The 13,086-nt window shown below is 40.2% G+C and overlaps 1 protein-coding gene across 1 annotated transcript in view; it reads left to right on the forward strand.

The window, feature by feature from the left end:
- Positions 1–13,086, forward strand: part of PCDH15 (protocadherin related 15) — a 1,516,206-nt gene that overhangs the window by 788,689 nt on the left and 714,431 nt on the right. Inside the window, exon 15 of the mRNA XM_056530010.1 lies at positions 3,688–3,837. Coding sequence (XP_056385985.1) covers positions 3,688–3,837 — 150 coding nt within the window. The remainder of the gene's footprint in view (positions 1–3,687; positions 3,838–13,086) is intronic.

Genomic DNA, 13,086 nt, shown 5'->3' on the forward strand with positions numbered 1-13,086 from the left:
TTTTTTTTAAAGGCCATCTGTGCACTATTTTCTTCAAATTCAGAATGGCATCCAAGTATTGAAAAGTTGGGACCAAGCTGCTTAAGTGCCACAGCCTGCCACACCTCCTCACCTGCCATCACCTCCTAGCTCATTCATGTCTGATGTACAGAGCCCTTTATATCAATCAAGGAGGAGCTCCTTGATTGATATACTTGTCTTTTAGTTGACAAATTAAAATGTGATTTCTAAGGTCTGTAACCCCCATCAGCTCCAGGAAAGGTATAGCTTGAAGAGTATATTCTGCTTCAAGACACTTGTAGAAAATGCTTTGTCAGGACCTTCCATTGATATCAATTGGGGATTGGCTTTAAATTATTTGTGTTCCATGTTTTTTGCATGGAGAAGTATAGGAAATTTAGCAAGGAAATTCTGCTGAGTGAATATAGCCTAAGGAAGCATTTCGGAAACCATCATAACCTATAAAGCTCAAAATTTTTAAAGCAATTACAGTGGTCCCTCAAGTTAAAATATTAACTGGTTCAAGAACGACCATTGTATGTTGAAACCATTGTATGTTGAGACCATAACTCTATGGAAACCTGGTTATTGGTTCTGAAGCCACCAAAATGTCATCCAAAAATAGGAAAAGGGGAGGATTAAAAAAAATAAGTAGATAACTAATATAGATAAAGCAAATCCTTATATATAACAGTAAGAAAGATCTGCTGGGAGCTGTAAATCCCTGTCTATGTAGAGGACAGGAGCTTTTTCAGGGTCCTGTACAGTAGACACAATGTCCTAAAAAAGTAACATGGAGTCGCCCTTACCTGGGGTCCGAAGAAGCAGCTAACCGTGGCAGAGGTAAAGAGTAGTACAGAACATGTAGTACCTCCCTGTACTGTAGGGGGCGCTACCAGACAGCCAGTCAGTGCATGCACTTCTGTAATACAGGGGTTTTATCAGTGAAATGTCCATTCTGATTGGTCAGTTCTTTCAGCCATTGACACGTTTCACAGATCTGGACTGTCTGTAGTATTGTATGTTGAAAAGACCATTGTATGTTGAAACTATTGTATGTTGAGGCCATTGTAAGTTTAGGAATCACTGTAGTATGTATTCTAGAAAGCTTAATCCCCTCTGGTGATGTCACTGTTTTCCTATATATAGTTCTCAATGGATTAATCTGTACAAGACTCAGAGGAAATACTGCACACTATTTCATCTTTAACTGTGTATCTAAGAAAACATTGGTAAATGCAAAGAATCTAAGGATATCTCTTCTTTTGTTTCCTGTTGGACTGATAGATCAAATTCTTTGCTATATTATTTGCCAGGGGCAAATGTGTGAAAGATGTTCTTTGCAATTTTATTTTTATTCCTATAATCAATATATCCCTCTAGTATTTTGCGGTTGCCTGTAAATTACAGTGGGCAGTCAAGGATTTAGTAATAGCTATTACTCATAAACTTTGGTACACTTGGCCCAAGGCATAATGGAGAAGAATTTCTTTAAGATCGCATTTAGAAACTGAGTAACAACATTTACAGAACAATACAGCACAGTGAGTGAAATGTGTTCATTAACAACCATGAAATAAATCCTTATGATAGACACATAGGGGGAGATTTATCAAAACCTGTCCAGAGGAAAAGTTGCTGAGTTGCCCATAGCAACCAATCAGATTACTTCTTTCATTTTTAACAAGGCCTCTGCAAAATGAAAGAAGCAATCTGATTGGTTGCTATGGGCAACTCAGCAACTTTTCCTCTAGACAGGTTTTGATAAATCTCCTCATGCTGTAAAAAATGTATACAGGGCGCAACTTTTTAATTCAAATATAATACTTAAAGATGCGGTAGTGGAATTCAGAATTCAGTCAAAAATGTGTGTACTCATGTACATCCAGAAGGGGTATAGAAAAAATGAAAGGAAAATGCCCATACAACAATAAGATCAATACATTTCTATTTATATATTGACAAGTCAATGATTTAGATCTTAAACCGGGGTCACAGTTGCAAAAGTTAAATTTGCTTCACGCCCACATAAAAAACAGCCACTAAAAAAAACCAAGTAGATGTCATTGAGGTGATTGGAGAGACAATGACATAAGGCTGTTTAATACATTTGTTCTTTGCTGTGTATATTTCTTTTCTATGTACTGGCATCACCTGGCTTGATTATTTAATATATGGATAGCTATTGATTTGAATGGCTACAATGTAAAGGTTTTCTTGTCATAGTTTATTTACCTATCTGTATTTTTTATACCATCAGGGCTGGCCCTGCAATGGGTCCCACTGGTTCCATTGGACCCAGGCAGCGCCTTCACAGGGGTGGCAAGTTGCCATCCCAAGAACATTTTTAACCCCTTTGTGATCAATGATGGACTTAGTCCATCATGGTGCTACTCAGGATGTATGGAGCAGGTTACTGATTCAAGCTTGTTCCATACTCGGGACCCTCGGCTATTTTTTGTAGCAGGGGGCCGCCACTAATAGCCAGCATGCAGTGATTGCCGCAGCCGACTATTAACCCTTTAGATTGCCACTGTCATAGCTGACAGCAGCATCTAAAGGGAGTTTTAAGCCATCCCTGGTGGTCTAGTAGGGTGGATCGCCCCTTCGCAGAATGCTTGCAGGGGTTGGGGGGGGGGCATGGGATTTGGGGCTTTGGGGGGAGTGCAATCCACTATAGAGGTAGCCAGAAGGTTTACCTCTTCTTTACTGTGGTCCATGGCTCTTCATTTCATAGAGCCAGGCTGCACCAGGCTCTACCAAATAATCGCAGATCACACAGATCAATGAAATTCTGTGAAACTACATTAATCTTTATCAGGAGTCTAATGATTCCTCCTAAAAGTCCCCTAAGGGACAAATAAAGTGTAAAAAAAAAAAAATTTATAAAGGTTTAAAACACACATTAACCCCTTCCATATTAAAAGTTCAAATCACCCTCTTTTTCCCATTTTCCATATAAAAAACATGTAAACATAATAATAAAAATAAACATATTAGGTATCACTGTGTGCAATTGTCCAAACTATTAAAATATAACATTGTTAATCCTGTACAGTAAATGGTGTAAAAGTTAATGTCATGTCCTCCTGATATGCAATGGCATAGTAAAAAAATTTTTGGGTGGTTGTGGTGGGGCGTTCAGCTGGTTCCATCTCAGCTGGTTCCATCTCTAATAGTCAGTTGTTCCTGAACACAGCTCCCTGGGTTGGCACTTCCTGGCTCGGCACTCATTGCAGGAGATGGGCTACATTATATTTTTTGCAGCTTGCACAATGAAACATTAAGCGCTAAGCCGGGGAGTGAAGCGCACTACTGCACGCTTCACTTGGTTATATCTAGCAATTGGTCAGGATCTCAGCACTGAAACCCGGATCCATCAAAATTATTGACATGTCGACATCATTTTTTTCATGACAGTAACTCTATTTTAATATTTATATATATATATATATATATATATATATATATATATATATATATATATTGTATTAAGGTTTATAAAGGTATGTCATGTATGTTTATGATGTATTTATAGTAGGAGCAGTTTATGTTTTGTTATTAGCACTCAATACATACTTATTACTGAATAATTGTAAACTACCAATGTATTTCATATCTTGTCCTTATCCATTATACATGTATATTACATATGATGATATTTTAACACTCTTTCTTCTTTAACAGCTAGTGGCTTCAGATGGTACCCAAGAAAGTTATCCTGTCAATGTGGACATCATAGTGATTGATGCCAATGACAACACTCCAACATTTTCCAACATTTCTTATAACATCAAGATCTACACAGACATGACACCTGGGGACAGCATAATAAAAGTAAGTTTACTAGTAACATTATACTTTATATTCTATTAGAATATGAATAAAAAAAAATCATATTACTACATACTATTAATCTATTTTGGAAAGGGTGGAAAGGGGAGGAGACAGGGCTCAAGTCCTGCAGGAACGCGTGGGAGCTGAGTTCCTGCAACTTTTTTTTTTACAGCAAGGGCACCGCTCCCATTAGTAGAAGTTCTGCTGGATCAGCCCTTTAGTGGAAGAGTTCCCACATTTTTTTCCCAGGATTTGACCCCTGGGAGGAGAGTATGCATTCTAAAAAGAATATATTTTGGTTTATCTGCATTGAGTTGGTTTAGGATAACAAATCTCCCAGGATTCATTTCATGAGGTGCCACTTGCTTCTGTAGGCCATACAGTGAACAGTGAAGCAAACCACATCGCTGCTTACTGCATAGGTGCAAGGAATCCTGTCAAAATGAGAAAACAGGAGTATCTTCTCTCCATGTAGTTGTAAAGGCATACTAAACTAGGGCACAATGGGAGATACATACTAAACAGGAGATTATAGGTGTAGAAATTAGGGAACTTTGGCCAATTTGGCCAATTTGCCGAATTTTTCGAAAGAATTTGGTTCGATATGAATTTATTTGCGGCGAATCTATATTAAAAATGGCTATTTCTTTCCTACAGAGAGCCTCAATAGGGGTATATAACACTTTGCTTTGTTCTAACACGCATATGTAGTGTGCTGGGGTAGTGAAATAAAAGTGTCATTCAGAATGACATGCACATTACAGGCATCGCTTTTAGAATCACTGCCGCAGAGCAGTAACAATGAGAGAGCCTGGAGGTGGCATCATATAGTGCCTAAATGACCATATAGTGCCTGAATGACACAGCGTGGAGGTGTTGGCAGCATAAGGAGACCATAAAGTGGCTAAATAACACAGCATGGAGGTGTTAACAACATGAGGAGACCATATAGTGGCTGAATGACACAGCTTGGATGTGGCTGAAGCATGAGGAGACCATATAGTGGCTGAATGACACAGCGTGGAGGTGTTGGCAATATGAGGAGACCATGTAGTGGCTGAATGACACCGCTTAGATGTGGCTGAAGCATGAGGAGACCATAAAGTGGCTGAATGACACAGCGTGGAGTTGTTGGCAGCATGAAGAGACCATATAGTGACTGAATGACACAGTGTAGAGGTGTTGGCAGTATGAGGAGACCATATAGTTCCTGAATGAAACAGCCTGGAGCTGGCAGCAGCATGAGCAGACACTAGGGCATCAAAATCGCTAAGATTAAAAGATGAATTTTTAAATTTAAATTGAAGATTTATGGTAGCTAGTGCTTGCATGACAGTTTTTTAGTCACAGCAGCATCAGTAAACCATATATTGGCTGAATGACACAGCTTGGAGGTTGCTAAATTATAAGGAAACCATATAATGTGGCACAGCATGGAGTAGGCAACATATGAGGAGACAATACAGCCTCACAATTTGTAAGAATAAAAGATTCATTTTGAAATTTCTACTGAAGATGTATGGTACCTAGTGCTACCATAAACATATATAGGTAATGTCCTAGGCCCAGCAGCATCACTAAAGCATTTTGTTGCTGAATGACACAGACTGGAGCTGGCTGAAGCATCAGTAAACATATATTGGATGAATGGCCCAGCCTGGAGGTGGCTGAAGCAACTGTAAACCATATATTGGTTGAATGGCACAGCCTGGAGGTGGCTGAAGCATCTGTAAACCATATATTGGATGAATGACACAGCTGAAGGTGGCTGAATTATGAAGAGACCACATAGTAACTGAATGGCACAACCTGGAGTTGGCTGAAGCATGAGGAGACCATATAGTGTCTTAATGGCACCGCCTGGAGTTGGCTGAAGCATGAGGAGACCATATATTGTCTGAATGGCACAGCCTGGAGTTGGAAGAAGCATTAGGAAACCATTGAAATTTAAGATTAAATTTAAGATTTGAAATTGAAATTGAGGATTTTGAAATTGAAAGTTTTAGTGTCCCGGGCCCCGGCTTGTGGGTAGAAAGGACAATGACAGAGCCTGGAGGTGGCATCAGTATGAGGAGACCATATAGTGGCTGAATGACTGCCTGGACTTCGTGGCAGCAAGAAGAGACCATATAGTGGCTGAATGGCACAGCCTGGAGTTAGCTGAAGCATGAGGAGACCATATAGTGGCTGAATGGCACAGCCTTGAGGAGGCTGAAGCATGAGGATACCATCTAGTGGTTTAATGAGACAGCCTGGAGATGGCACCAGCATCAGGATTCCTAAAAGTGACCCTAATGCAGAGGAATTTCTGAAACTGGGACCAGCACATGAATTATGTTTTGCAGTATCCATGGCAGTACAATGAGAGAGCCTGGAGGTGGTAGCATCAGCATGAGGACACCATAAAGCAGCACAATTAGAGAACCTGGAGGTGGCAGCATCAGCATAAGGAGACCATAGAGCAGCACAATTAAAGAGCCTGAAGGTGGCAGCATCAGCATGAGGAGACCATACGGCAGCACAATGACAGTGCCTAGAGGTGATAGCATCAATATGAGGAGACCATATGGTGGCACAATGACAGAGCCTGGAGGTGGTAGCATTAGCCTGAGGAGGGCCATGTCAAGTGAGGGATGAGTCTGTGGAACCCACCGACTATTGACTGGGGGTGTCAGATGTAACTTGGGATGCGACTCTCTCTCCACTCCACTGTGCACGTTGTGGCACTACTCTGCCTGACATACTTATTGCGTATATGAGGGGAGAACAATACGCTTCACTATGCTTAAAACAGTATTTGTCTAGAACAGCAGCAGGTGAGTACTATTAGCTGCCCTTTCACAGTATATAGGCCCTTGACAGATTAACAGGTACAAAATAGTACTCTACTTAGATGTAGGTATGTGGTATGCAATTATAAGGGCAGAAAAATGCGCTACAGTACACTTAAAAAAAATATCTGAGTACAACACCAGCCGTTGAGTACTTTTGCCTGAATTATCACGGTATGTAGGCCCTTGACAGATTAACACGTACAATATAGTACACTACTTAGATGTAGGTATGTGGTATCAGGTATGCACTTTTGAGGGCAGAAAATTGCTGTACAGTACACCTAAAAAAAACGTATTTTAGTAAAACACCAGCCGGTGATTACTTTTGCCTGGACATTCACCGTATGTAGGCCCTTGACAGATTAACAGGTAAATAATAGTGCACTACCTAAAGATGTAGGTATGTGGTATGAACTTATTAGGGCAGAAAAATCTGCTACAGTTCACTTAAAAATATGTATTTTTGTAAAACACCAGCCGATGATTACTTTTCCCTGGACTTTCACAGTATGTACGCCCACGACAGACTAGCAGGTAACAAAAAGTACTCTATTTAGAGATGAAGGTATGTGGTATGCACTTATGAGGGCAGAAAAATGCGCTACAGTAGGCTAAAGAAAAAAAGTATTTTTGTAAAACACCAGCCGGTGATTACTTTTGCCTGGACTTTCAGAGTATCTAGGCCCTTGACAGATTAACAGGTACAAAATAGTACACTACTTAGATGTACGTATGTGGTATGCACAGGGCAGAAAAATGCGGTACAGTACTCTTTAAAAAACATATTTTTGCAGCAGTACACAACAGTGTTGCAGCACAAAAAAGCTGTGTACTAAACACAAAATTGCACTCTGTCAAAGACTATTAGGAATGGACTGCTGGGTATTATACCGTCTACAGACTAGTATAAACAGCAGATGATTTTCTGTGAAACCAAGACACAGAATTGTACTGAAAAATTATTCCTTCCTCCTCTGCTAAGATTTATGAAGTTGAGGCAGCTTTTTGAAATGTATGAGGCAACACACAGCTATCTGCTCCTCTCTTTAATGCAATGCTGTAGAAAGTTATTGGGAGGTTGATGGCTGCAGTAAAAATCCTTTTCAGTGAAAAAAAAAAAAAAAAACTGCTTTCTGTCCACCAGAACGCTGATGTGACTAGGATGTGAAACGCTGCTGGAATGTGCTTTTCTGTGTAACACACACACAGCGATGTCCGTCCTATCTCTATCCAGTGTAATGAATTATATGACAAGCTGCAAAATGACTGTGGAATATATAGGGCTATGACATCACAGGGGTGACTGGCTGCTGATAGACTGCATACTGCATGTGATTCAGGGTCATCCCACCTACTTCCCTTCCCACCTTACTTTCCTGCCTTCCCAGCGTTCCTTGCCCCATGTATTGACATAAGGATCTGTCATTTTAGATGCCCTGGAGCCTGGGCAGCAGTAAATGGGGTTTAATTAAAGGGGTTGTGCACTGCCCTGACTTTCGGAGCTAAACTCACAGCGTCCGAAAGTTCATTACTCCGAACGCTGTGTGCGGGCTTCCGTGTTCGCAGCCACCGGGCGTGACGTCACGCCCGGCCCCTCGCGACGTCTCGCCTGCCCCCTCGTGACGTTTCGCCCGCCCCCTCAACGAAAGTCTATGGGAAGGGGGCGCGACCACTGTCACGCCCCCTTCCCATAGACTTTGGTAGAGGGGGCGGGCGAGACGTCACGAGGGGGTGGGCGACGGGACGGGCGTGATGTCACGCCCAGCGGGCGCGAACACGGAAGCCCGCACACAGTGTTCGGAGTAATGAACTTCCGGACGCTGTGAGCGGAGCTCCGAAAATTAGGACAGCGCACAACACCTTTAAGCGAATATTTCATGAAATTCATAACAAATTTGGGTTCATCGGTTTTGATTCGTAAATCTCTAGTTATATGTCTCCGGTTTAGTCAATACATGTTGGGTTGGGCCCAGCAATTGTAAGTTGCTAAGTTGTGATGCATAGCGTTGTGATGCATAGTGCATTGATGCTTAATGTAGTGTGTGGAACAATAATACTCATATGTTCCTCTGCTCTTGTCTATGGCCAGGCCGACAAATAGATTAATATATATAACCACAGAGAAAATGTTGTTCAGGGCCTGGTCACAGACAGTAGAGCGCAAGCAGTACATTAATTAGGACTTAGGGGTCAAGTGTACAGTGTATGCCTGTCTGCTTAGTACATACATGGACTCTTGTCTTGGTTCTGTACGAGAATCGAAAAAGCAAATAAAAAAACTTGAAAAACTGATAATTTTTTTGTAAAATTTGAAACAAATCAAATTAGTTCTTAGTTGATTCACTCATTACTAGTTTCTAACCTTTAGCATATCCTCAGAATGCCGAGACGCCTTTTGATATAGTTTGTTTATATTGTTTTCCCCAGGGACCAAATATGCTTTCCAGACATCTCTACCATTTTTTTTCCACTGAATAGCTTCACCATTGCCCAGGCATTTCATTGCTTATTTTCCCCTTGCCTTTGTTTCACTGAAGTAGCCAAGATCCATAATTTCTGTCAGTGTTAGGCAGTGCACGCAGGCTCAAAATGTCAGTGTTTAATTAATAAGCCCGATGGCATTACGTCTTAGTTTAATAATTTGGAGAAAAATATTCACCTTTTTGATTAATCTACCCTCAAGTAACCAACATAATTGTATTATTTGTTTTATTGCAGGTAGCACATTTATTATTGCATCTGCAGGGATTGTTCACTTCAGAACAATTCTAAGCCAGAGAGCCAGAGAGATAAATAAGATGTAAGAAATAATAGATTGCTAGGGAACTTTTGTTAGGTTTTGAAACTTCATTGTAGGTAATACTAAAGTTGATGATGATTGATTAATTGTAATTATTAAAGGAATAAACAAATAAAAACACATTCATGAGAGCAGAACATTTAGATTTTTAGGTAGATCACTTAATCATGGCTTATCTTACGCTGTACCTATCATTTTATATAGTTTTTTTGTTTTTTTTGTATGTTTGTTTTTTTATTAAAGTATAACCTGTAGATTGATGGCTAAGGCTGCATTCACACCTCCTTTTTTACATACGGGTGCCAGATCCAGCTGGGGAGGGGAAAATCGGGTGCTCCCGTGCCACAGCCGGATCAGCCTTTGACTCCATTTACTTTAATGAGCCGACCCGAGTAAAACGGGGACTCCGGTCAGCTCAGTTTTGAACCGTATCTGGTTTTGGACCGGACCTAAAACTGTAGTATACTATGGTTTTAGGTCCGGTCAGGAAACCGCATACGGGTCAAAACTGAGCCGACCGGAGTCACCGTTTGACTCCGGTCGGCTCATTAAAGTAAATGGAGTCACGGGCTAATTCGACTGGGGTACGGGAGTGCCCGGTTTTCCCCTCCCCCAGCTGGATCCGGCACCCGTATGTAAAAAACGAGGTGTGAATGCAGCCGAAATAGAATAGAGTAACCATACAACAGCCTATAGTTTCTACATACAGCAGGTGGACAGAAACCTCTTTCATCACCAAAAAATCCACTTAAAGCTTTATTATAAATATCAGACAAGAAGGAGGTGGGAAGAGGGCAAGAGTGTACATACAAAAGTGACAGACCATGCTGGTGCTATGGGGCTCATGCAGAGTGGGGTCACCATCCTGGTTTGTCCCATTCCTTTTTATATTGGTATTAAATTGTGCAGAACTCCTCTCTGCCAAAAAATGAATGGGTAGTAGGGGAATGGTATTGAACAATGGGGCATGGAGAACAAATGGAAATTAACACCAGCCTTTCTGTACTGGGGGCAAAATCAGATGTCATAGTAGGAGGCTAATTTTGATATTTTTAATGGGGCCCTCTTTCTTCTAAGTATGCCACTAGAAGAGGGGGCTATAGCTGCAGCTTCTCTTTGTTTCAGTGATCTAGCATGTGAGGTAGAGGGGATAGAGGGCAGCCAGGAGGATACAACTGATTGACTTTGAGCACCAGTCATATCCACCTACCATTGATCACATTGTTTTAACCCTCCTTTACTTGTATCTCTGTTCTCCTGCATAACACTGAGCTATATACCCAAAACTCTTACATCACAGTAGGAAGAGCCCTAACACCCCACCCTTTTCCTAATAAATGTACCGTATAGAGCTGATAAAATAGCTCAGTATTAGTTTGGCAACCAGAACATTCCAAAATGTATGCTAAAAGCAATATCCCTGCAAATGTGCTAATGGTTAGTGTAGTATTTATGTACCAAGACAGAAAGAGTGTAATTATATCCAAGGCCCCTTATTACATGAAAAAAACAGCCCAATTATAAAACTACAATTACATTAATAACAGAAGAACATTATGCCATGGGATGTAACAATACCATTAAATGAATAAACTCATTATTGCATACCGCAGAGTAAGACATAAGTTGCAATACAAGAAAATAGGCGGTTATGAGATTTTTTTTTATCAGTTCCATGAGCCTTAATATTTCTGTGATGAAAAAATAGATGTATACTTTACAGGTTTTATATGCAATAACCTGTGAAGTAAAAACATATCTAAAGCCAACCTTTTGGTCTATAGCATTTTTCTTTTTTGTCATTATCAGACATTATCTGTTGTGTAGCTTGATCTGAAGTTTGAGACTGAAAGCAAAATCTCAATATATGTTTCATAAAAATGAGACTGGGAATTTGTAAGATGTAGGGCACGATACTGTATTGTTGAAATGTTCAACATGAATTATTGTTTGCATAGCAAGATATGTTATTATTCTGCACAAGATACCCTTTGCTTGACAGTAGTTTGGCAGGAAATGTAAAAAAAAATAGGCACTATTACAATCGTTATTTCTTTGACATATTGTGTAGAATAAATGGATTTTAGCTTTACATATAATTTCTTTTAGAAAAATGGTAGTTTAACTTTCTTATAGAATCTCTAAGTACAATTTTTATGTTCATCATGGAGGATTGATCTGCACTTAAAGGCTAAGGACACCTTTAAAAACATTTTTCTTTATGGTGTGTGCTCATCATTATGGTGTAAAAACAAAAAACCTTCACTTTCTCTAGGTCTAACGTAAAAACTGCTTTGTTTCTCTTCTACAGCCTTTTAATTTGATGTTTGACCTCTACTTTCTATTTACACTAGTACATAACCTATATGAGTCTTTCCTGCAAAATGTCTTGCAATTGCTTTTCTCTGTGTATACAGTCTTTGTGAACTGCCCTCCAAAGATTATCTCTCCTCTGTTCATTATCTGAGTGGGTTTGTTACCCTTTCTTTGCAGCTGTCTCTAAGGGTGCATTCACACGGGCGTATTTGTCAGCGGATCCGCAGCTGCGGATCCGCTGACAAGGGCCCATAAAGTGCTGCCCTCTTTGTGTCTGCTAATAGCGGCAATACGCCGCTACCAGCAGACACACTGCGATGTGCGAGTTACCCTGCAGTGTATTCGCACACATCACGGCAGCTCTCTGTGTAGCTCAGGGACCCGGGGGATCGGCCGGGATGTGCGGATACACTGCGACTCGCACTTCACAGTGTGTATGCTGGTAGCGGTGGATTGCCGCTATTAGCAGGCACAAAGAGGGCAGCACTTTAGGGGCCTTTGTCAGCGGATCCGCAGCTGCGCATCCGCTGACAAATACGCCCGTGTGAATCCACCCTAAAACTGAGAGAGCAGAAAGCTTTTGCTGGGAAGAAGCTAAATGTTAGAGTTTAACCCCTTAAGGGCCAGGCCGATTTTGGCCTTAAAGACCAGACCAATTTTATTTTTGCATTTTCGTTTTTTCCTCCTTGCTTTCTAAAAATCATAACTCTTTTATATTTCCATCCACAGACCCATATGAGGGCTTGTTTTTTGCGTCACCAATTGTACTTTGCAATCACTTATTTTACCATAAAATGTACGGCGCAGCCAAATAAATATTATTTATGTGGGAAAATTTAGAAAAGAAAACCGCAATTTAGCAAATTTCGGAAGGTTTTGTTTTCACGCTGTACACTTTCCGGAAAAAAATGACATGTTTTCTTTATTCTGTGGGTCTATGATTAAAATGATACCCATGTTATATGCTTTTCTATAATTGTACCACTTAAAAAAAAATCACAAACCATTTTAACAAAATTTGTATGTTTGAAATTGCCCTATTTTGACCACTTATAACTTTATCATTTTTCCGTATATGGGGCAGTATGAGGGGTAATATTTTGCTCCATGATCTGTAGTTTTTATCATTACCACTTTGCTTAGGTTCTACTTTTTATAATTTTTTTTGGGAATAAAATGTGACAAAAAAGCAGCAATTTTGGACTTTTATTTTTTTACATTTACGCCGCTCACCATATGGTATAACTAACAATATATTATAATAGTTCAGACTTTTATGCATTCGGCGATACCAAATAT

Source organism: Hyla sarda, chromosome 7, assembly GCF_029499605.1.
Source record: "Hyla sarda isolate aHylSar1 chromosome 7, aHylSar1.hap1, whole genome shotgun sequence".
NCBI classification, from domain to species: domain Eukaryota; kingdom Metazoa; phylum Chordata; class Amphibia; order Anura; family Hylidae; genus Hyla; species Hyla sarda.